The sequence below is a fragment of the Pseudochaenichthys georgianus genome, chromosome 7 (genome assembly GCF_902827115.2).
Source record: "Pseudochaenichthys georgianus chromosome 7, fPseGeo1.2, whole genome shotgun sequence".
Lineage (NCBI taxonomy): Eukaryota > Metazoa > Chordata > Actinopteri > Perciformes > Channichthyidae > Pseudochaenichthys > Pseudochaenichthys georgianus.
The window spans coordinates 22719668-22745632 of record NC_047509.1 but is presented as its reverse complement, the minus strand read 5'-3'; the positions used below and the strand labels follow the sequence as shown (position 1 = coordinate 22745632).

At 44.6% G+C, this 25965-nt stretch overlaps 1 protein-coding gene across 1 annotated transcript in view; it reads right to left on the bottom strand.

The window, feature by feature from the left end:
- Window positions 1-358: 358 nt before the first annotated feature.
- The window catches only part of rerea (arginine-glutamic acid dipeptide (RE) repeats a), a 93838-nt gene continuing 68231 nt past the window's right edge, over window positions 359-25965 (bottom strand). The window contains 13 exon segments of the mRNA XM_071203800.1: window positions 359-2451; window positions 2555-2723; window positions 2822-2983; window positions 4841-5558; window positions 5641-5863; window positions 6487-6737; window positions 6739-7863; window positions 8099-8212; window positions 8300-8458; window positions 8727-8926; window positions 9385-9477; window positions 9597-9759; window positions 18543-18623. Of these exon segments, the coding sequence (XP_071059901.1) occupies window positions 2418-2451; window positions 2555-2723; window positions 2822-2983; window positions 4841-5558; window positions 5641-5863; window positions 6487-6737; window positions 6739-7863; window positions 8099-8212; window positions 8300-8458; window positions 8727-8926; window positions 9385-9477; window positions 9597-9759; window positions 18543-18623 (3492 nt within the window). The 3' untranslated portion in view covers window positions 359-2417.

The following is a 25965-nucleotide window of genomic DNA, read 5'->3' as shown; positions in this document are numbered from 1 at the left end:
AATGCTTGATCTATTCTGTAACATGTTTCTCCCGTCAAGCAAAAACTCTATTATTCAAGAGCAAATGTAGGACATGAGTATTATCAAGACAGACCCAGCATCAGTCCCTCTGCTCAGCTGGAGAATCACATTTCACAAATGAAAAACAAACAGAGGGAATTAAGCGTTTTCTGCTTTCTTTCTTTGCTATTTAGTGACCGAGCGGTGAGTAATCAAAATGGTTTACCCTTATAACAGGATTATTGTGTCTCACAGCTGATGGGATTTAGCAGTGTGCTCTACCTCAGCACACAAACAGACGAGGTCACAAAGAAATTGATATGATGCATCAAAAGGCAAGAGACAACATACATGTTCCTGTGGTGTAACTTAGTCGTTTATTTTAATTCCACAAATTTTTCAAAAAAATTACAAAATACTCAAATGGAGAGAACACAGGACTCACAATTTTTCTTATTATTTCTACTTTTTGTTTACATTGTGTCATCCCATGGCGACTACTCATATATACAATAAGCTTCAAGATACCAGTATATATATAAATCTTAGCAGTCAGAATTTACATTCTGCTATTGCCGCTTTGAAACAAGAAGCTAAACCATTGACAACACTTAACATCAAAGGTTTTGGAGACACAAAAAGAGGGAGTAAAAGGCAAGGGAATCGTCAGGAAAACGAGGCAAAGATGATGAGGAGAGACGTAGATCGGTGGGAGATGGCAAGACAAAGAGACGAGTTCTTGTCGGAGCTTCAAAGACTTTTCGGATTTGTAAAAAGGGGGTGTGAGTTTGATGACATTTGCAAGCATTTAAATGTAAATGATAGTGCTCCAAGGGGAAGATATGGTCACTTTAAAAGTACAGTTTCTTCATTTGGTAAAAAACAAAAAAAGCCACAGTTTTTTAAATGTCCATGACGGTCAAACAGTCTTAGTGCATGAAACAAAAGCAGAACTTCTTTCATGGCTACAGCAACAACAAACTAAAATACTTGAGCTCATGTGCACTGGTATGTGCACACACATACTTGAGCTCAGTCGCACACACAATCACATACACCGAGGCCCAGGAGTGTGTGTGTATCCCTAAGGAACCAAGGCATACGGAAACATTGTGAGGAAAACACACACGCTCGCACACAATCATGACCCTCTAGCTCCTGGTGGTCTCGTGTCGGCAGGCCCCTCCTCTAGTGTCACAGTGAACATTATTACAGCCTAGCTGGAGGATTCTCAGTCGGACACGAGCCCTGCATCGAACATGGGTGACCGGACCAGGTGAAGAAAAAGGGGACGTCAACAACACAAATAGCACCGACTCACAAACCATTCACACATTTAAAACAATCCTGAAGTCATGTTAGCCTCCTGATACAATGAACAAAGATAAAACTCAGGTCCTGGTCATTTAAAAAACTCGAAGCATTCTAAAATGTCTTCAGCTCAGCCAAATATGTCTCTTGCGTCCACAATTAAAATCTCTGTAAAAACAAAAAGAAGAAATGAAATATTACTCCAATGTCTGGACTCTTATTGATTTAAGGCGAAAAGAATAAAACCAATTGAGTGGAGCTTAAGGAAATTCTCTCAGTGCAAACTCTTTCTTTAAAATCCATGGCTTCCGTGTGCACTCCACAGAAACCTCGGTGACTCTGTGTCACCTCTTCAAGTCTTTCAAATGATTAACTCAACATGTTGAGTTTACACATTGTGACAACCTGCGGTGTGTCGAAGGTGTGTGATGAATGGATGTGTGTGTGACAGGTTTATGGTTCACATGGTGTGTGTGGGGCTAAATCTAACACAGTGATGTCAGAGGAACGTTACAACTGAACCACAACTCTCTCAGGAACTGCTCATATAATGCCATGGTGCTCCCCTCTGAAACAAGGGATAATGCTTCAAAACAATTATATCGGAGGTTGAAACGACTTGGTTTGGAGTCCACACCTAGTAATAATAATAATTATAATAATAATTATATGTTTATATATACTATTTACAGACTCAAAAACGCCATGCTGTAGCTTTTCTTAAAATTATGAAAAACCTTCAACAATGTATTAAAATAAATGTTAAGTTTAAGATAGCACTTGTTATTTTTCCATAAACGGCCTGACCGGTCTTGTCTTTTTTTTGTTTATAAGCACAGTGTCTTGTTCTAGCACCTACAAAAAAAAGTCAGGGAAGCTTGTCATGCAGGAGTCTTGATGACGTTGTCACTACTGGCTATATACCAAAGAAAGTAAATGTCTTGAAAAATTATAATAAAGAAAAAGTCCTTGACGGGAACAAAAACCCAATATCAGAAGAATTCTCAGACGATCCACTTGGCCTTTTCTGTTCTTCAAAACTGAATGAACAACTCTGTAACATCTTCCCGTGTCCTGCACCTGTCAGTCGCTGCCTCTCGGGCTGGTTACAGCTGCTTGTCACTCTCCTTTTTCAGCCGACTGAAACACAAACAACAAAGTGTTAATATTCGGCAACGGAAGTCAATGGAAAAGTCAAATGTGCGTTAATCCAAAGGTTTTATAATCACATTTTTTGTTGTACCTGTAGTAGTCCTCCTGGCCAGGCATGGGTCCTCCGTGCATGTGATGGTGCCCGTGCAGCCACTGCTGCTCCATGGCCAGCCTCTGGAGTTCAGCGGACTGAGCGTGCATGGCCTGCAGCTGGTGGGCTGCGGACATCTGTGGCGGCAGCTCGCGGGGGTATGGAGTACCTGCAGTAGGCACAAACCGGAGATTAGATCAGGCCATCTGGCAGAGATTGATAGATTGGATGGTCTTAAATGACAGAGGATATTGGCAGAAAGCCTACCGAAGACTGGGTGGCGCAGCATCTCGTGTTCATGCGGGTTGCCTAGCAGAGCGTTGGGGATGGCGCCGGGGGGGTAAGGGAAGCGAGCCAGGTGAGGGCCTCCGAGGGGGTCTACCAGGGGATGGCCCCCAGAGCCTGGAGGACACACTAAACACTCCCCGCCTATTAGGGGGCAGATAATAAGGTTAATGGTACATTCATTTCATTACAGAGTATCACAGACAGTGCATGCTTTGGGCATTAGTGACACACAGCTTAATATAATGTTACTCCTCTCAAGGTTGACCAAAAGAATGCAGGGACAGTGTTACTATATTTATCCTCTGTAAAGCATCTGTTGGCTCTATCAGAAATGTTCTGAGTTTATAATATGCCTTAATCTAATCTCATATGTCAACGCTGTACATTCCTACAGAGACAATAAAATATGAACTTGCTTTTCACACATGTCCAATAAGAAACAATTTATCTGAGTGCCCCTAGGCTCTATTTTTGGTCCTAAAAAATACTTTTACTTATATATACTTTATAAATATATTTTTTTATCTTGTCACCCTTTCTATATCAAAATACATAATTTAAGCACAAGATATAACATACTGACATGAATATCACACAAAAAAGTGCAAAACTATGTTTTAATATATTAATTTGAATATAATACAATATATAATCTAGTTGTTAGAATTAAGTTAGTTACTCTGTTATAATGCAGTATTTATAAGTGGTGTTTGCATCAGAGGTCGCGTTAACCGAATATTTTCCGTTTTTTTTAACAAATCTGAAAGCAGTCCGTCATTTTGACAGATTAGAACAAACTCGGAACACCGCCAAAGTTTCCCCGCAGCGAGGCTCCGGTGTTATGCCGTGTTATGCATGCCCTCCCAGACTAGCAGTTTTGTTAAATTGTTTCGTTTATTAACGCTACAACATAGCGTTTCGTGAGGCGGTTGTCGTTGTTCGGTGAAAAGCAAACAGCTGTTTTTGCTGCGGAGCCCAGCGCAAGCAGGCTCCTGTGAGCGGCAGCGCGTTCCTTCACCACAGACTATCGCGTCACCTAACCATTCGCCAAAAATGTTTTTAATACCAGCGGTAACCGCCCAAGCGGCGGGCAAAAAACTATCTTCAAATAAAAGACAGTCACCGGAGGAGTTAAAGGAGAGTGACAGAGCATGAGGAGAAGAGGGAGAGAACGTTTCAGCCAGCTTGACCGATGGAGTTGGCTTCAATATGATGATATAAACAAGGTCTTTAGTCGGCTCCGTACATCAATGCCGACCTATGCTGACAAGTAAGTGAAGAGTAGAACATATAGAAAAGCTATTCGCTATCGGGAAGTGTCCCAGCCGCTTAGGATAATGAAGGTTCTAATCTAATCTGCTAGCCATTACATTTAACTCCTAATGACAGGAAGGCAGAAAGCGCATTATACAAATAATAATACTCATAGCAGAAATGTCACCCTCCTTTTTTTCTTTTAACAATGAACACAATATAATTATTTTAATAAACCAAATATGAACAATTGAGGGAAATGAGGAAGAACTGATGATTCAAATGTTGTAGTACAAGTAGTAATGTAGTTTGTGCATAAATGACTATTGCAACAAATGTGTTTATTTCCTTCATTATTAGTAGATTTTTTGAACGAATGCTCGGCCAGTGGAATGTTACCCTTAACGTGTACCCCTGCCTCCAAAAAGGAAATCATACCGCTTTCCAAACCTAACTGTGCCGTACGAATCATTGAAATGTGTGTGAGTTTTGGCTTTACGCTGTGCACGCTCCCGCGAGGTGCAGCAGCCACGCATAACACGGCGCATGTGAACTGTCCCCTCCCCCCCCCGTTGACAGTTTACCAGCATGCCCCCCCCCCCCCCCGTCAGAGTTGTGTAAAGGCCGACGGGTAATTCTGGATTTTGACAGAAGTTTTACGATCCTGTCCGTCAAAATGACGGGCAGCGAAAAAGTTTAGCGCAACCTCTGTTTTGCATGCATGTCTACGGGGCTTTCCTTTACCTTGGTGAAGAGGGTCTTGCTGGTGGAGGTGTAGGTGTGAGTGAATATGCGAGTGCTGGTGGTGGTGTGGCGTGACGTTGAACATCTGTAGGCGGGCGATGGGGTCGTTGGCCACTGCGGCCATCCTCTCGGCATGGAGTCTTTCTGCAGCCAACCTCTCTGGGTAGCTCATTTCTGGCCGCAGCTGGGGCCCAGCGAGGGCCAGTCGCTCACGCTCTAATGGGTTCAGGCCCGGATGGAAAGCTGCAAAATGGTGAGGGCCGGCCATGTGGGGCAACGAGATGGCTCCATGCCGGGCAAAGTGCTCCATGGGGTTTGTGGAAGGGTGAAGTGAGTCCATCTCTGGAGGCTTAACCTCGAAACCAGGTTTCATCCTCTCCCTCAGCTCCCTCTCACGAATCTCCCTCTCGCGCATCTCTCGCTCCCGTAGCTCGCGCTCCCGCATGCCCGGGTCAGCATTGTACAAGCCAGGCATGTGATAGGCCAGCAGCGGGTCTGCGGGGTTGAGGGACACAAAGAACGGGTGGTTTCGATTGTTGGGGGACATGACGTGGGGTCGGGCGTACTCGCTGAGTGTACGCAGGGCAGGAGTGTCGGGGCCGATGTACGGAGGCACAGCTGCGATCGTAGTGGGGGGCCCGTCGTATTGGTGCCGCATGTGAACAGGGCCGCCCATATGAGGGTCACCCATCCTGCCGTCATGAGAGGAACTGGCTTTCTGTAGAGAAAGAAACACTGTGTTTAGAAGGATTCAAAAGAAAAAGAATGGTTACTATGCAGAGCCAAACAAAAGCACTCACCACAGCTCGCTCATGCTCCTTTTCTCGCTCCCGCTCTCTTTCTCGCTCTTTTTCCCTCTCCCTCTCTCTCTCCTTCTCGTCCCTAACTTTCTGCTCCGCTTCCCTCTTGGCTTTCTCCAGAGCTTCCTCTCGCTTCTTGGCCAGTTTCGATGAAGCCAGTGGAGTGAAGTAGTAATCTGTCCTAGCACACGAGTTGTACCCCCGGTCCAGGTGCTTGTAGAACCTGTGGTCATGGGCAAGATAAAACAATGCTCAGAAAAATGGAAAGATGTTGCCGTTCATAAATTAATACTGGTTACAAAGCAAACTAAATAGTATAAAGAGATATAAATGTTGAATTGAGCATGTTGAATAGCAGGCTAATGTCCCATCAGATGAAACGATAGCTTACACAGCTCCATTATTCAAAAGGAAACAAACTCCCTTGATATTCACTTTTGCTGCTGTGTTGAGTATGTATTAAAACCCTCATTGCTATTCATCGGCAGTCTGAGAGCCACTTAAGCACAAGGCAACTACAGATACTCATATTCAGATGCCTCGGTTCACTCGCATCTCCCTGCTCTCCATCCCTGATAATTCCTCGCCATCAGCCTCTCAGAGTTCAGGGCTAATTGTGGCCTTGGATGGCTGTTTTGCTGAGGACATCCGATTGGTTGCTTACATCAAAGCCTTCAAATCTGAAGGCAGCGTGTCTTTGTTGTTGGAAGTGTTTGAGAGCTAATCAGCATCCCCAGACAAGACAGTAAGCAGCTCAACAGAGTACTGATGAATAGCATCTTGTGTAGGTGTGTGTTTTTCTCGCTTACAGATTGTGTTTGTGTAGAAATGTATGTGTAGACGTACCGTGCTGACTGGCTGGCATGGCTGGGCACATTGACGATGGTAGGCTCTGGGGAGGGGCTTCTCTGTGGGGGTGGGGGGCTCTCTGGCTCCTCCATCTCGTCCAGAGGCTCCTCTTTGATGTGCACAGGTGGGAGTACCGGGCCGGGGCCGGCACCCGGGACTGAGGCAGGCAGTGGCATGGAGATGGAGGAGGGAGCGGAGGAGGAAGGCGGCTGTATGCCAGGCATAGAGTTTGATGAGGTGGGGGGGGGGGCCTGACGGAGGTAGAACTGTATTGAAAGGGTGCGACGTAAAGGTCGGCTGCGGGGGTCCGCTGGGGTGTGAGGCTGCTGCTGCGGAGGAGGGCGGCAGGGGAGGGGCTTGAGGAGGTTGGTGACTGGCTGATGGGGGCAGGCTCTGGGACTGAGTGAGAACGGGGGGCTGGGCTGGTGGAGGCTGGAGCTGCTGCCCCTGAGGCATGAGCTGTAGGGGAGGGGGGTGTGCTAATGGAGGATGGTGGATGGGTAAAGAACTGAGGGGCTTGAGGGCAGGAGGTGGAGGCAGGTTTGAAGGCATCTGAGGGAATGGAGGCGCTGAGGCGTGGGGCGGGTGTTTGTGAGACTGTGGGTTGGGCATCTGTGGGATGGGTGTGGTTGGGGGAGGCTTGATGTGAGGCATGGACATAGGGGCGGGGGGAAGGGGCTGCTCTCTGGGAGGCTGGCATCCACTCTGAGCGGATGACTGGGACTGAGAGGGAGGCGAGTGCGGCCTCTGCTGTGATTGGCCAGGCATTTGAAGGGGTGGGACCTGAGACTGACTCACAGGGAAGCCCTGAGGGGGCATGGAGTGAGGGTGAAGCATGTGTGAGGGGCCAGGCTGCAGCGGATGGGGCATGGGAGGCATGGGCCCGTGATGCGAGCTGGGTAATGACGGAGGTGGACCTGGGGGGCCAGGAGGCGGAGCCAAAGGTGAATGTGGAGAGGGAAGCCTTTGAGGGTGGAGGGACGCTCCTGACTGGATAAGAGACATTGGGCTTGGCTGGGGCAGAGACAGGGGAGGTAGAGAGGTGGAGGCCGCTGTGGGGGAGACCTGTGGGGGCAGTGAGAGGGATGAGGTTGTGGGTGGAGGCAGTGCAGCGGGGGCGGCTGAGGGGCCGGGCTGACACTGGATGACTGGCGGGTGCTGGCTCTGCAGGAGGTGCTGGCTCTGCAGGAGCTGCTGGGCGGACGAGTCTGAGTCGCTCTCATTGTCCCGCGGGCTGGGGATGCTCGGGGAGGAGCTGCGGTTGTCCTGGTCAATGTCCTTAGGGTCGCTACTGAGCTCCTCGTTGACGCTGCGCCCGTCAGAGCTCTCACCCTCACCCTCGCACTCTGAGGGCGAGTCTGGCCGACTGAGCTCCTGAGGGACAGAGCAGAGAAAGGTATTAGGATAAAAATAAGCCTCTCTCAATATCAGATTTTTACGCGGTATTAATTAGGATTGGCTGGTTTATGTTCATAATATTCTATTTGTGTATAAAACATTTTTTATTTGTACATTTTGACATGTCATTTATCGTCAATATCTGTATATCATAACACCAAGTCTATGCATTCCTTTAAAATATAGAACATCTCAAAGACCCCAGACTCACTTGTGTCTTGGACTTTTTAACGCCGGCCCTGTCTGGCTCCTCTGTGTCTGAGGCTCCTTTCTCTCGCGGCCGCTTGGCGCTCTTCATAGGTGAAGGAGCCTCTTCTTTAATCTTCTGTGGAGCCAAAGAAGCAGAGCCGTGAGGGGACACTTCACAAAGACAACGAATAACAACGTTTCCAGCAGTCTGCGCTGTGTTTACCTTGCTGGGCTTCTTCATGGAGTCCGTCTTGCTGTCAGTGCTGTCGGTACTTGCTGCGCTGGGCGAGGTACGCCCACTGGAGCGCAAATCCTCGTTGGTAGGTGAGGCTCTGCCATCAGGACTGGTCTGCTTCTTACGACCACTACGTAGCGTCGACATCTGAACAACAAACAGAATCATGAATAATGACGAATATGAGGGCGTCATATATTTGGATATAAGAAATAAAGATGGACATCCACATTTAAGTTCCAATCCAATTTTTGTCTATCTTTATTTATAAAACCAACATTTGTGAAACAGTGAATGTCAAAGCTGTCCCTGTGCTACTTGAGGAGCAGCCTATTGCTTTGCCGCCTGGCTCCAGGGACACCTCTTCTATGGTCCCTGAAGGTTAAAATAGAGGGACAGATGAGTGTGTACGCACCGAGCCTCGGTTCCGTCGGGTCCTCATGCTATGCTTCCCGCTGAGTCCATCTTCTTCCTCTTTGACAGGTTTGAACATAAATGGCGGCGGGTCCACAGGCTTCTCTATGGGGGGCAGCTCGCCGTACTTCTTGAAGTGAATGCGGCAGTCTGTGCAAAGCAAGATGTTCTCCCGACCCCCGTGGTGCCAGTCCTTGGAGGCTGAGGAAAGCCATTTACAGTTGTGAAAAAACACTCACACAGGTAGTAAGAAGATCACACAATAATATAGTCGAAATAAGAGAAGTCACTTTGTAGCATCTAACGAGATAAATATCTTTCATGCGGTTGATGAATCAAAGATAAATGATCTTCACTTTAAGTAATGTACTAATAAGGTCTGCATGGGTTAACACCATGATATCAGTGCTAGCAGACGCCCGAGTTGTGATGGCAGTCTGATCAGATCCTGGCACTGTGAGCCAGCTGTGGAGAAAGATAATGAGGTGAACGAGCTGGGGGCTCATGTCTTATTTGATCAAATTAGATTGTCTGATGCCCATCTGTCGCACAATGATGTGTCGTGAGAGCTCACACTGTTGCTAATAAAGACAGGAATAGCCAAAGAGGTTCTTATTGACCAGTATGAGTGTCTGTAAATGTGTAACGTGGTAACCTACTGGTAGTGAAACAGTGGCGGCAGGCGTAGCCCTTCAGCTCCTGTTCGCTGTCTTCACTGTCAAAGTCATCTTCGCTGGCTGAGCTGAGGTCCACTGGAAGAGAGAGGAAGGAAACAAATGTTACAAACAACGCTGGAAAACCAGAACATATCAAGTCAACATGTCTCCCACTTTGCTCTCCGACGGCCAATGAAATGATCAAATGTACTTACAAAACTCGCTGGAGGGGGGGCGTGAGGGAGTGTTGACAGGAGTAGAGGCTGTTCGCGTCTTGATGCGGCGGAAGACGGGCTGGCGGCGGTGTCGGCGGTGGGCTCGACAACTGGCCGCTTCGGGGGTCTTCTTCCAATAGTAGTAGAAGGTAATAAGCTCTCCCTGAAACGAAAAAGAAAACACATTCAGTTAAAAACTGACAATTATATCACAGGAACACAAGCAGTTAAAATATTGAAAAGGAGGCATCGCTTTTGACCGCAAAGAGGTGACCCGTCTATTTGTCCGAGATGTGTGAAATATCTGCAGTTCAGATGATCAATGCTGTGGACAATACACATTAGCAGTCAGCTCAGTATTTCAGAGTGAGACGCCATGGAGTGGACAAGTCCATGCCGGGATTTGTCACCGGCCGGGATGTTTATGCTGTGACCCTGTCTGTCCCAGGATTAGTGGAGAGGCTCAGTGAATGCAGGGATATTAGGATCAGTGCATTGGTGGCTGCCTGGGTGGCAGGAGCTTGAATGGGAACAAAAGAACATGTCAGGCAGAGCTTTGGCGCTACAAATAGGGAGTGAAATGGCTCCTCGCCCTTCACTGGAAGAGTCAATTGAACTTTAATCAAACATTCGTAGGAGCGCGCTTGCCAGCGAGCGAGGCGGATAAATCCAGTGTACAAAAGGCCGCCAGGAAATCAATACCCAACTGAAACATTAACACATGCAATCATGTACAGAAAGCACTTTGCTGAGGCAGCCTGTGCATATTAACTGACGCTTGCCGGACGCACTCATGACAGACAAGCCTTGAAAATTGGCGACAGGAGTCAGAAACAATGATGTCGTTTCCTGCGGGGCCTTGCCCTCTTCTCCCTTACTCTGACCTCTCACTTGTTAGTGGTCCTCCACAAATGCATGGAGGTGTGGTGCGTTTGTTGGTTGGCGGTAAGTCACCTGTAATCTTTGTCTGAGGTCTGTTAAACTGCTGCTCAACAAAGCTCCCAGGGTTTAATGGCTATCGATTGTTTTCCTTCTTCGCCTCAGCTGAGAAACGCAACATAAAATAGTCAGTGCATTGCTCTCTAAAATGCATTAAAGGCTTTCAGCGACAGCTTAACAACTTACCCCAAAATGTTACAGAACAGGAAAGGATAAGATGAAATGGTGGACAGTTGTAAGTGGCAATTTCAAAGTATAAAGGCTGGTATTAATGAAAACATGAGGGTAACTGCTGCTTTAATTCGTTATCTCATGAAATACAAAGCCACTTGAGGCTAGTTGGTTTCCTGGTATATGAGAAAACACAGGTCAGGGATAGGCCAGCCTTTGCTCCTTGATTGTTCAACAGGTCGTTTGGATATTTGACATTAAGGAACAAGTCAAGTCTCAATCACTGCTTTGATTGGTCGAAACAGCTCAACTCAGCAGGCGTAGGCTTGTTTAATACGATCTCCCTTCATGTGGCTCTTAGGGGAAATTCATATCTACTAGTGAGTGTAGGACTCACGTCTTATCAGGCAGAGCAGAGCCGGGAACATTTACTGAGGGTGTCTGACCTCAATGAAGCCTTCTCAAATGTCAGGGTAAATTAAGGTGATGTGTCATGCCGGTGTCTCAAGACCCACTGCTTTAGTTGGGTTTTTAGTACAGAGACGGTTTTACATGTAGAAGCCAAGCAGAGACAAATATATATATATTGTTATAATATCTCCAATTGTTTATCCATGTTCATGCCAAGATCAGAGCAGCTACTTATGATTATAGCTCTTTTATGATGCCATGTGTTTTTGCTTCTCTTTCAGGCTGGTAAGAGAACTTTCTATTCCTTCCCTGTGCCCCCCTCTTCAGCCCCTCGGCCGGGCAGTTGGAAAAGCAGGGCGCAGGTGCTAACTGAGGGAAGGCAGGCGTCCTGATGGGAAATCTAATTGAAATGTGCAGATCAAAAGTGTCGAGTGTTGCCGAGCGCTGGCTTTGCTCTGTGTCTAATGACTGTTCTCAGCAGTGCCTCTCGGCCTCCTCCCGGCAGGCTGACAACTACACGGCCCCAACAACAGCTTGGCAGACGCGGGGAAAGGTCACTCTGCCTCTCCATCACTTACACTGTGTCAAGTACCCTTACATTAGGCAGGGGCTAATGAAAACATTAACTTGGGCTTTGGAATATGAAATAACAGGTGCAACGAAGAGCAGGTTATAAATGAAAAAGGGAAAACAAAAGAAGCCGCTTTGTTAAAGTTGAATAAATGTTTTGAGTTGAAAAGTTATTGCCAGTTAAAAATAAGGAATGTGTTATTGGACATATTTGAGCTCAACAGTCCGCACATTTTGCATACAGTCACTGGCAAACTGTAGTGCATTTCTATTTGATGACTGCCACTAAAGTGCAACAGGAGTTCGACAGATTAGCCCTCTTAGCCTGCCTGAACGTCAAATGTGGTTCCACTGACAACAACTATCCCCTCATACACTGACTGTGTTCTTTTCTCTATCAAAGTCATTTTGTCATGCTGCCATATTCCCACTCCAACACTTACACTTTCCTCAACTAGTGTTTTCTCTCCATGATTGGATGTTTAGCCAGTGATTTTGTACGTAGTTATTGAGTAATGTTTTTGTTTCTTCTTAAAACTGAAAAGCCCTCCATGAACCTGCAACTAAAACAGTTCACCAGTATCCGCAAAACATTCAGGGAAATACTTGACATCGAAATTTAAATTGGCCCAGTCCTCCGCACCATCATTTCCCCCCATTCCTGTAAATCACTGCAGAGCGGTACAGAGGGTGCCGCCACTCCGCAGTTCATAAGATAGTGACAACATAAGCTCAGCATTATAAGGCCTTTTAGACTGCTTCCTTCTGCAGGAGCTTTCTGGCCACTGGATTATCCGACAAGGAAAGGGCTTACTCTCCTATCACGACTTCCATTCCAGTTATTCCCACTTAAAATGGTGTGAGAAAATGGATGTGAAGTAAGATTATGTACAGTAATGTTTTCATGACACTCGCTGATGAACAAGTTCTTCCACCATAGTAAAACGATTTGCACTCTACTTAATTAGAATAAATGACTTTAAAAATAATCTATGCTTTGGAGTGTATTATACAAATCATATTCTGCCATTAAAATACCCAGTTTTTATATGATTATATATAAAAACTATATATAACCCTGTAATTCTATAGTCGACAGGTTTTAAACTATCTAATTTTACGGTTTGTAAGACTCCTACTGCATGAATCCTCTACAGTTTAATTGCTGGTGGGAGTACAGGCTGCGGCTGAGTGGGAGTGCATGGTCCTGCACGGGGCTCGGTGGGCCTGTATGTGCGGGGAAGGGCTGGGGGTGAAGGCTAAACTTGTGTATTTACACCCTCATCCCCTCTCAGGCCCAGGCCCGAACAGATGGTTTCTGTTTTTCCTGGCAGATTTGTGACAGAGCCACAAAAGGCCCCTGCTTTGACATGAAGCCAAACGGTTAAGGCCGTTACTGGCAAGAGCAGGGGAAGGAGGAGAGAACAGGGGTGGGCTGAGGAGGGGGAGGGCCGAGAGGGAGGAATAAAGAGCCAGCAGTGGACAACAATGGACAATTGACATTGAATCTCACGACAACAACTGGAAAAAAAATTCTCTGCCAATAATAATGTCTGCTAAAAACTAGAAGGTAGCAGTTTAGCTGCTGCGCATGTGCTTTCTGGTGGCTGATAGTGAGCTGTGTAAACATCCATTAGTGCTGCATGATCCTGCGCTCCTCCTGCTTCTGCACAGTCTACAGCCGGAGGAGGGAGAACTGCTTCTTGATTAATGTCAGCGAGGTGAAGGGAGACATATTTCTCTGAGCTAAATCAAACCAGGGTTTAATTATGTATGTGCTCGACCCCTGGACTAGGTATTCTTCATCAGCCGTGACAGGTTGAACAGTATCGTTTCAGTGAGTGGTGCTTGACTTTGACATCATCCTCATGCTGACTGTAACTGTAGGGGGTGACTTTGTAATTGCCAGTGTGGTTAAGCAGGTCAGAGGTGTGTTTGTGATGCCTGCAGGGCCATTTGACATTGAATTGAAAAATTGCATGTTTATTTGTCTTGAGCCTAATGACCCCATTCCTATTAAAGGATATTGATGATTAAAATAATGCTCTATTACTTCAGTTCAGTAGTATTTTTCACATAATATGCAGATAAAACGTTAAAAAACGTTCCTGCAAATTGAATATGAATACTGGATTAAATGAAATATATATTTTTTGTGACTGAATAGTGAAAGGACCTTGGCTTATGGAGCAGAGTGCGTGTGAACAGCGTTTAAATAGACAGCCATCCCTGCTGCGCAGCGCCTTTCTGCTGGAGAACGACTGAATAAGCTCTGCTTTCACAGGTCAGGGATGCACATGCTGAAGAATCAGCACTCGTCCTGTTCCTGCTGTAAGCGCTTTTGCCAATGAAAGCAGATTGGATGGCAACAGTGCCTTTCTGCTGGAGGGTTGATCCTACGTGTTCTGCTGATAAGGTGGTTCCCCCAAAAACGACAACATGAGCCTACCAAAGAACTCAATTACACAAGGAGCCCCGGTTCTCCGTCTATCAGGCTACACACTCTGCTGTGCTAAATTGCCGGTGGTCGCTAAAAGAACATCAATACGTGCTGGTTGAGCTTCTTTCTGCCAAAAGCGATTTCGATGCCTAAACAACTTATATCATTTACCAAACGCAGAAACGTTCTGTCGCACTAATGAGAGCGGCTGCCAAATGGACCAGGCCCCTGTAGTTTGTAGCTGCTTTAATTAGTGTTTGAACCAAAGTATTTATAATCACAGTCATCCCCAAGGTTCTGGCTCGGAGCTGAGGACATGGCAATGGATTCAATTTGACGTTTGTACAGATTGTACCGGGGCAAACATCTGCTGTGAGGTTGTGTTGGGAACACTGTTCTCCTGTCGGCCATCCTGTAAATGACAGGGCCCGGGGTGGGGTGGGGTGAGGGGAGAGGATAAGATGCTGCAAGAGCCGCTCAGCACAAGCAAGGCACGATTTCAAAGCTGGGGTCGTCTATATTAATTTAAAATTATTAACATGCTCTACGGTCACAGTGCCCTTCGTGTACCGACCTGTTCCGTCACCTGCTACAAGTACGACTGAAAAATGAAGGGGTCATTTTTTCAGCTTTTCCCAGCTGTTTTATTAAACTGTTTGCCATCTAAGCACACTTGTTTGACTAGTGACGTTAACACGAACCATTCTAACACACTGCCACTGGCAGGAAACAGCAGCACTAAAGGTTTCCCCCCGTCCTATAGTAAATATCACTTGCAGCTGATGTTGTGAATGTATTACTAAAACTGTGTTATATTTCTATATAGATGAATATAACTAAACTTTTCTTAATAAATATTGACTTTATCATTATACAAAGTATGACTTGAATACAATAATATCACATTTGTTGTGCTTATGCTTATTCTGTACCAATTTATTGAATGAACTTTCATATTTTTAGAGGAGCAGTCACGAGATAATAAACAACAGGATGCAGGAACGGAGCCTCGGGGGAAACTGAACTGATAAACATTCGGGCATGCACAAAGCTATCGACAATAATTTACAATCATAAAACAAAAGCTTTATGGAGTTTATTAGATTATGGTTGCTCTGCGTGCCATTGTAAAACATTGTTATGATCTATAAATACATAATACAATGATATTTGAACAGAAAGTAAATAAATTGCTTGTACGTGTTTCATGTAACTTGTAACACTTCTCACAGAACACGAAAACACTAGCTGTAATGAATACATTTTTAGACATGAGTTGACTTTTGAGGTTTCTTTTAATCAGTGATCCATATTGACACTGACAAAAGCCTTGTCCCTAAAATTATAAAAATGTAACAAATTAATACAAACAAAAAAGTTTATGCAATCCTTATTCAACATTCATTTCTTAACATTTAACTTGGGAACATTTTCCACCAATGAAAAAGTTTGGGCCTATCGACAGTTGAAAAGCCAACACTTTGTAAATCTTTTTTCAAATATCAACTCTTCTGTTTAGATGTATCAGAAGGAGCTGAAACTGATACAAATGTTTTCTGCAAATACCATGTGTTGCTCTCCCCGAAAACCTCCTCAGTGAAAATATCAGGAGTGGAGCAATCGGATCTGCCATTTCAGCACATTTAGTTGTTTAAACACTGGAAGCTCATGTTGCATGACGTCCTCTCTGAAGGAAATGGTGGCAGCAAAGCGAGTAGCAGACGGTCAGACGACACACCCACTCCCCCCTCGGGGCCTTTATGTGACTTTATATAAAGCATTCCTGAGTGCTAGTCAGGCCCGGTGTGTTTACACAGCGCGGGGTGCTTACCCTTGGCACCGGGTGTTTCAGGCGCGCTGGCACTTCAGGGGCAGCGCGGCTATTAGGGGTAGTGGTAGGAAAATAAGGGGCAGACACACAGTACCGGACCTCTGGAACTCAGCACAAAGGGTTTTATGCTTTGCGCTCTTGCTCAACGACAGTGGTTTGTGTAGGACTTAAGGAAGGAACATAGTTATTTTTCTGCAGCTACAGCTTCTTTTCTGAAGGCTTGGCATGCCAGTGGAATGACAGAAATGCGTGCCTGTGACTGGAGATAATGGGAACATCTCAGGACCTAAAATAGCTTGTTGTGCTCATGTTTCACAGATAGGATTTTGGATTGAGAAGGTACAAAATAAATAGAGCTTTCCTCGGGGTATTGACTGGCAGTCGGTCAGATCAGTACGATAGCACAAAAGCAAGTTTAATCATAAAGAAACAGTTTATTTTGTTGTCACACAGAACAAAATAAACTTTAAACCAGTCTTTTCAGTGTCTTCATTGAACTAACTCCCCACTTCACCCCTTCTCCCCCAGTCGCTGCTACCCTCCCCATGCTCTCCCAGTCCATTTCTCCTCTTTTCATATGTTTAAAGGGCAGTTTATTTTCCATTTGTTGGGGGGAAATTAATCTCTCTCTTCTCTGTGGTGGTGGCAGGCTGTGATCCTGGAGGAGGTCTATTACCTCTCCTGCCAAGCAGACTCCCCCTCCAGGTTGAATTACATTAATACCACCTTTATAGCCAATCAACTGGACTAGTCGTATATTTCAAAACCAGCAAGAATAATTGAAGAAACGTCTTTGAGGAAACTGTGTTCGTACACTTTAATCTCTTATTCAAGAGGTTCACATTGGCTTTGAGGAATAAAGCATGTAGCACAAAGGAGGTGACAGTAAAGAATTTTTGAGTAAAAATATGACATGAAATGTAGGGGGTGTTTGAGGAGCAGGGCCGACATATCCTCAGCTTACAGCAGACGAGGACACGAAGTATGACAAACACCTCGTATTTTCCTTTGATGTGTGTGTCAGCGCTGTATGGGTGCACTTCCAGCAGCAGCAGCACGACAGAAAACAGCAAGGTCTGCATTGCTTTATGAATCAAAATGCTAGGAATAATTTAACAGCTTAGTCAAAGGTGTGGAGGACTCTGCAGAACATCAAACATATACAGCATGTTTCCTTAGTAGTAGAGATCAAAACCAAACACCTCACTTACAGTTCTCCTTATGCAGATATAACGAGAAAGAGATACTAGTGAAATGTTGCAAGACCGTTTGAATAGCAACAACACAGTCTGGGTGGTTGCTATGTTTTTGTTTCCAACACGATTATCACATTTGAAAAGCCTGGCTGTTGTTTATGATTGCTAGTCCTGGATTTGACCCACTTGTACCACGAAACAAGTCACAGTTCAGTAATGATTGACACATGGACACACACACACACACACACACACACACACACACACACACACACACACACACACACACACACACACACACACACACACACACACACACACACACACACACACACACACACACACACACACACACACACACACACACACACACACACACACACACACACACACACACACACACACACACACACACACACACACACACACACACACACACACACAGAGGAGTGACACTGACGTCCTTCTCCCCGTGTACATGAACAACAAACAGTTCCTCATAGCACAGCAGATATTGAATCACTCCCCGCTTTAACAAAATGTTTGTCAGTGTTCTTAAAACTACCAGGAAATAAGAAGTATAATGCTCAACACAGATTATAATGTTCAGATAGTTAAGCACACAATAATCTGTGTTCACAGTAGAAGGTGCTCAATGCTACATTAGTGGTACAAGTTTTAATTTTCAGGTCTTTAACTACAATCACTTACTCTTGAAAGCAACACCATTTTGAAGTGAGGGAAGTTGGATTTTATAAAGAAAGGCGTGTGTCTTCAGTCTCGATAATTGATCTTCAAGTTGCCACTTTGGCATACAAAATACAAAGGTTTTCAGCACAACTATTAGAGAAGTTGTTACTGCGATTCACTTCAAAAGGCTCCAATGTTAACCTGCGTTTGAATCCTTGTGAGAGCCATTATGCTACACCTTAACTACTCCTAAAGTCTTAAGTGATGCTGAAACACTTACAATCATGAGATCGAGCAGGTCTGAGATCTGCTTTAACACAGTGGCTCACATCACATCTGCACAGCTTGTTTACTACTTGCTAACAGAGGGTGCTAATTCATGTTCAGCGTGTAGTTCCAGTGGCATCTGTAAGGAAAATGAAGCCTTTTCTCTTTTTAGGTATAACGCCATTTTTTCCACACACAGCATTAAGGCTAGATCCGACAATGATGCATCTCAGTTGTTGGCTGGAAGGACTTCTTATCAATAAGGCCTCTGGTTAGAAGACAGCTCAAATGATCACTAAAACATTTTTACTGCCTGCGTCTTCCATTAGTTACGAGCAAACCACATGTAGCTCGTACGTTTAGTGGGTATAAAACAAATGTAACACACAGTGAAAAAGTTCCACAGTATAGACAAAATGTAAAGGTCGTACCGTTTCTTTGTTGGGCAGCAGCTCTTTCCGGATCCTGAAGAAGTTTTTGCCGAACTGTCTCAACCCTTTAATGAAGCGCTTCTGCAATTTTTCACAGAGGAAGAGGGAGGAAAAAAGAGACCAGTTAGTATCCGTGAAGTCAGCTAAACTGCAACCACATTAAGTTAGAGGCTGACACCACGCCAAAAAAACATTGTTTTCCTTTTGCTCGTCTGAGGTTTGACGTGTATCGAGAAACCTCTGTCGCCGTTGAAACTCTGGAGAAAACACAGCCATGTCAGAGCAAAACGAGAGAGGAAATGACAAGTAAAGCAGAGTGCGACGCTGAGATTAAGCCCATCTTTTCATTTAGAGAGAAAAAACTGTTGAAGAAAATGTAATCTAATATAAAAACATACATGACAGTATACATGTTGAATGTGTTGTTAGTACAAATTCAAAGTTGAAGTCAGAGCCGAAACTTGAGAGTTTAAAAGCATGAAGATGCCTCACTGTGCATGCTAGACAGTTTCTATTTACGTCTGTATTTTTTGGCAATTTAAAAAGCACAGGAAACATGTCAAAAATGAAAATCAACAAATATACCCTTACATGAGTAAAAGGAATTGAAAGGCATGATGACAGAAATTGCTACTTTATAACATCCGATTTAATCTCCCAGGAAAAGGCAACGTGAACATATACCACCTCAGCTCACTGAGCACAAAAACAACATCACAAATGGATAAATAGCAAAAAGCTGAACTACCTAAATGTATTTCTTCTCCTTTAAGAGCCACAGACCGCGAGCCATGAATAGCGGAGGCTGAAAACATTCATAACCAGCGAAGCAGACAACCAACAGATTTACTTTCTTGTTCCAGAGGCGAGCCCCGTCTCTCAGTGATCTCAGCCAGCCGTTTCCACCAAGTAACTCCAGCAAAAAGCAGATAAAAGTCCTCAAGGAGCAGGGCACACACCTCTGCGTCCAGCCACAGATATAGGAAGAATTAGGGAGAAAATCCACAATGTCTCTGACGTTAAATCGCTTTTTTCCTGCTTTTCTTTTACAAGCAAGAAATAGCTTGTCACTCTCTGCTCTTCCACTACAAAGGGGAAGGCTTTACATGTGATCTTTCTGCAAGAGAGCCTCTGGTTCGCAGCAGGCTGGAAAACACGGAGTGGATTCCTGTGCTTCATGTTTGTGCCGAGCACAGCGCTCATTTCAGCCTCTTCTTGATCCTCTAACACAGCATGAGCAGGCTTTATGTCTCTACCCCCACACAGGAAAACCAGGCCCATGTTTGTTACAAAGACTACACCAAAACTGCCCACTTCATTGGAACAGAAAGCACAGCACTCCTTTAAATGCATTCAGAGCTTTGGGTAAGCACGCACACAGAGGCACAAACTCTACTAGCTGCCAGCCGGAGAGGGGAGGCAGGCTGATACCATTTGTGTGGAGAAAGGTCTCGGACATGGTGGAAAGAGACAAGTGAGAAGGAAAACCAGACACGGAGTGTGTCCTGAGGGACAGGAGATTTTCCATGCCATAAACAGTGCGTTATGTAACCACAGTTTACATACCCAGATTTTGATGGGGAACAAAAGGCCAAATGTACAGAAGTAACACAGCCAGCTGCTAAACACAACTGTCTTTTTAGGAGGGACAATTACAGGCGAGAAAAACAGACCTATATAAACAACAGGAAGGAATGACTGTGTTTATCTCAATTACACAAACAATGTCAATAGTCTCACGTTTTAAAGTTTTACTGCCTTATGGTGAGGGACAAAATATAAAAGGTAGTCCGAGTTAAACCAGACTAAATAATCCAAAATGACAGGCCTGAATGAAATCTAGACGTTTAACAGCTGACAGCTGAATAGAAGAAGCCGGTCCTCATTACATGAGACAGCAGTTCATTTGCATTAATCAGACTGAAGGTGTAGCAGTTGATTAGCCAGTAGATGGAGCCGTCTCCAACACAAGTGCTCCCCCCAAAACATCCGACACCCATATCCGACCACTCGAAGGGGTGAGGAGCAGATTACCGTTTGGACTGTCAGTCAAAGTTCCACAGAGAAGGGCAGAGATTCAGAGGATCTACATTACTACTTTGACAGGCGATGACAACATTAAGTAAACATTTACTTGAAGAAATCAGCTCCCTTTTCCAGCCAATACAAGTCATGAAGTTGAATCTAAGTGCGTAGATAATGACTGTTTTATAAAATGTAGTTTTTTAAGAAATAGGTACAAAGGATGGAGAGAGAGAGAGAGAGAGAAAGAATTCGAGATGAGTATTTTCAGAGGTAGCTTATTTTTTTAAGACGGACGGGGATTCTGCTGACAGGATTGAGTTTGGTTTCATCACCGAAGCACTACAACTGGAGAGGAGGTGCGATTGGATTTCTTTCCTTGCAGTGACGGCAGCACTAGTCAATGATTAGACCTGCCCATACAGCCTGTGTGTCTGTCCTAATTATGTCCCCTTAATTATGTTCCCTGACTGTACTATTTACACAGCCTGTGCGTCTGTCTCCATAGAGAAGCTGTGTGCATGATCCCTCTCTCCTCCCCCCTCTCTTCTGTTTTCTTTCTCTCGCTGGCTCCCCCCTCCCCTCTCCACACGTCGGCTCCAGTTTAAGGCTCCATTTCAGCTGCCTGGGCTCACTGCTCTACAGCCCAGCTAATAAATCATCCGCCAATCTGCTCCCTGAATCGCTCTGCCCCTGCTCCTATTGCTCCAGCCCTGCGTTGCTAGGAAACACAGCGGCAGAGGAGGGGCTGAGAGGGCCGGGGAGAGAGAGTGAGAGAGAGAGGGAACGATGGGATGAGGAGGGGGGGGGCTGGGTGGAAGCGCTACCAAATGGCCATCCGCTGAGCAAAAACAACAGGCTTCTCTCTGCGAGTGTGTTCCAGGGAGCTGGCGCTTTTCACCCGCCCCAAGTTTCCCCTCGGAGACTAACAGAGCACTATTGTGAGGCAGGAGAGGAGACATATAAAAGGAGGAGGAGGTCCAGAAAAAAATGATTCAATAGGCCATTGTTGTGTGTGCGCACTTCCTGCACCAGAGTTGATTGTTGGGAGTTGTAAAACTGGTTAAGATAAAGCAGACAAACGCGCTAAGATGGTATCATGACGACCAACAGGGCGCAGGCTAAGACATGGAACATAATTCCTTTCTAAATGTCATTCAATGAAAACACAGACACAAGCCAGCCAACGGCAAACAAAGCCACTTTCACTCAATATGGAGCTATTATACTTGACTTGTTGTTAAAGGCTGACCTTTTTTAAAGCATGCAGTGTGTGAACCCCGAGGGTGGAGGACAATCAGTCAACTAGCCAAAAGCAACGAAAATCACACTGCCGTCTGTTATAACATATCAGATAGTGAAGATTAGCCACGGTGTGCCGACAGGAAATCACAACATGCTTTAAGAAGAGAGGTGAGGCCGCAATGACTCTAGACTCCCCACATCCTCTTTGCACTGACACTGTAAATAAAAACAAAGACCTATGTTTAGAAAATGTTTTTATATGTTTCAAGAGTTATACGTTTTGATTAAAAATGCTTTTACCAACAAACAAATCCTGTTTTTATATTTACCAAATACCAAACTTGAAGACATACTGCCAGTTTAAGGCAGGCAGAGTAACGTCCTCTGCTTTCCTTCGCTCATACTGACATAAGAGGTGACAGGAAATTCCAGCACACACCCATCCTGCCTGCTATTTAGTTACTAAACAACCCTAAAACGCATCGCTGGCACTGCACCATAAGGGTAATAAAATGCACTGTTGACAATACATCCTTGATGCAGCAGACAACGCTCCCTCGGCAGACGAGAAACAGCCAAGTAAAGCTGCTCATCTAACTTTTAAATAATCCACAGCCTGCAGCAGGGGATGCGGGGCGTTGTGTTTTATCTGCCTGTGGTGTTCTCGGTTGTGCGGTGTGTTTTCTGGTCTGTAGGCTTGTGTTCAGCCACTGGGGGGCCGCTACTCTCTGCCTTCCCCTCATCTTCCTCCCTCCCCTCCCGCCTCTGTGCTGCCGGCAGCCTGCTTCAGTCATCCATCAGCTAAAGACGCAGGCGGAGATAAGCCGTGGCACGGTGCAGCTGGCGGAGGAATAGACCTGCCGCCCCGCAGCAGTCATAGATCAGCCCCTCCGTCTCTGACATGGCGACACACAGCGAGGAGGAGGCTGCTGCCCATTGTTTATATGGCACCTCCTGTTGGCCGATGCATTATTAGCACCACTTATTTACAATCGGGGCTGACAGCAGCTTCATGTAAAGAGAGCAGGAATCCTTCAGTGACCTTCGCGAAGTCTGCAAATACAGAAGATGTAATACTAAAGGTTTATCTATTCAGACGGGAGAGGAGATGGAGAGGGGAGATTTATTGAGACACTCAGACTGTATCTAAATAATAAACAAGCGATAGAGAATAATCAAGTCATATGATACTTTGAGTTTAAGGGAAATCATATCTTAAGATCTATGGCTTGAACATCAGACAAAAGAACCTGAGGCTAGGTGAGAATTTAAGGTTTAATATTTGCGTCGAATATTAGATATCATTTTTTAATACTGTACAAGTATATAGGTTATATTTAAATGCATTTGTGGTCATATTTTGTTTTTTTTATAAATGTTTTATTCAACCACAGTTCATCAACTTACTGAACTTAAAAATAATATTTGAGATGATAAAGGAAGGCTTGTGTGGTAAAGAGGTGGACATGGGAGACTTTGCATATTTAAAAAAAAGACTTAAATATACAAATAAATAAAGAAGATCTAGGCAGTGGAAACAGCAGTAGGTATTTAGGTCTATCACAGCAGCTGTATATAATATAACATATTTAACTATACCTATAGAATACATAATGAATAAATGTAGCTTGCTTGAATTACAACTTTAATAAACAACTTGTTGCTTTTCACTTTAAGTGCTTTTGGTTCCCGGTTTAAAAATAGTATTTTTTGCCGTTGAGAGAATTGCAAAATCAAAAGAAGGAAAGAGAGTGGGCAGTGAGCATTGATTTGGTTTCTGATAAAACACAGTGTTGTTGTGGGAATGCGGCTCTCCGTTAGACTTTAGAAAAAGCAGAGGACTACTCCATGTCTGAATGTCTGGTATAATAACACATTACATTTTCTCTTTTTTTCGTAGTGCTTAAACCAAACACTGCTCTAGCCTCGACAGCTACAAGGAGGTTAGACTCTAGATCCGGGGTGTCAAACTCAATTTCATCGCGGGCTACATTAGCATTATCGTTGCACTCAAAGCGCCGGTTGTAACTTTAAGACTATATAAATATGTAACATATATACAATAATGTATTATATTACATTATTGCCTCTGCATTGGATTATTATCGGATAGGGTAATAACTTCATAATGAACTACGTCTGAAGGCAAAAGTCTAGGGCAAATAATTGCAAGTCTCTTCAGTGTGCATGTCACAAAATGAGATGCATTGTGGGACATGTAGTTTATTGGCAACGTGCTTCTGTAAAGCGGCATGTAACTGTATAATAAACGTATTATATTCTTTGCAAGCTCTTGCAGGGCCACATAAAATGAAGTTGCGGGCCGGATTTGGCCCCCGGGCCTTGAGTTTGACACCCCTGCTCTAGATGATCCGGGTGAAATATTTACAGTTTTATATTAATTTGTTTTGTAACAATTGAGATATTGTTCTTTGGTGTAATCTATAATCATCACTGATGCATGAAACCGAGTGCTGCTCACATCAAGGTGATGGATTTTCAATTTCTGAAAGTTGTAATAATAATCTCACAATGAAAGATCGATCCGTTGGTGAAAGCAGCACATTTTACTGAATTGAAATGATTCTCTGTGCCTGCTAGAAGACAATAACAATGCAATAGAATCCCCCCTTCAACACTCTGTCACTCCCACAAAAATGAAACAGCTAGAAATTGCAAAGGGAGTTATTTTCCTTTTAAATTATGAAATGTTTTAGAGGTAGAGTTCAGATGATGTGCTATGTGGCAGCAGCTGCACATGAGAGGTGGTGTGGGGGTGGCAAGAGAAGTCAAAGGGGGGAGGGTGACAAGTGACCCTGCAGACAGGCTGATGCTGTCATTTCAGCAGCCCCCGCTGTCACTTTTATTCACATCTCTGAAGGAATGCAGGCAGGAATAATGAAGCCCGTCCTGGAGGGGATGAGAGGGATGGAGAGAAAGAGGAAGGGCGGATAAATAAATGAAGAGCAGCAGGGCTGGTTTCTGAGAGTGTGTCAGGGTTGGTGCTGCATGTACACCTGTCCCTCAAGGCTGCAGGGCTGAAAAGGCACAACTGGTGATCGGATCACAGGGAAGTGTGTTTCGTCCTTGGCCGGACAGAGACACGCTGCTGCCCCCCCGGCAGAGGCACTGTGGGGCAGGTGGAGCACCAACAGCCTGCTGAGCCTCCAGACACTGAACATGGGTAACACAGAGTACTGGACTCTCACACACACAACAGCTCCTCCACTTCAGTTACATGATGCTGTCTGAACAAGATGAAGCCCCTCTGTGAAGTGTTGGTGGAGTCACCTTGACCCGAGTAACAGAAATAATTAAATATGCTGAGGACCCAGGGCTGGGCAATAACACAATCGTCATTGAGTGAAATAATATTGCAATAATATGAACATAGTATTTTAACTGTAGGGATGGAGGGGAAAAATATGTGTAGTTCATTGAGCAAATAAAAAAAACAAGGTAGTTAACACGGAAATCTGATTTACAATTATTATTCTGTATGAAAACCATTGGAACGTTTAGGCCAATGCGGTTTGGTTTTCAGTTATTCAGTGCCATATTTTGTGCATTCCTTTTAATAAAATGATCAGTAAGGACTTAATAAAGTTTTTCTACACATTTTACAAAATTATTTAATCTAAATTTCAATATTTCTTTTGTTTTACATGTGATTTCTGTTCTAATATGAAGTAGAAAAAGGACACAGGATATGGCAAAAAACATATATGTGCTAATTTACATGTTCTATGCTATGTCTATTGTTACTATTGTTGTGTACATGTCAGCCATAAATCAAAACTAGGTTTAAAGTAATGTAAATAGTGTCATTGTTTTTATATAATTTGTGCAGCACGCATGTCCCACTGGATAGGACAGTTCTAAAACCCATAAGTGAATAACTGAAGTGACCGCTTTATTTTCTGGATTGACTAACAGCTCCTACTATTGAGCCCCCCTGTGCTCCTTTGGCTGGGGTCTGTGGTCGACCTGCTGTGGTGGACGTGGCAGTAAAGCATCATCAACATGGCCGCTCAGAACTCTGATCATCTTCACGCAGCAGTTACGCTCGGCGCCGGCGAGTATGCATAAATAAAGGCAAACTCATAACTATCCGAGAAAAGGATGCCTGAGTTAATTTGTTGTGATTCGCTGCGGT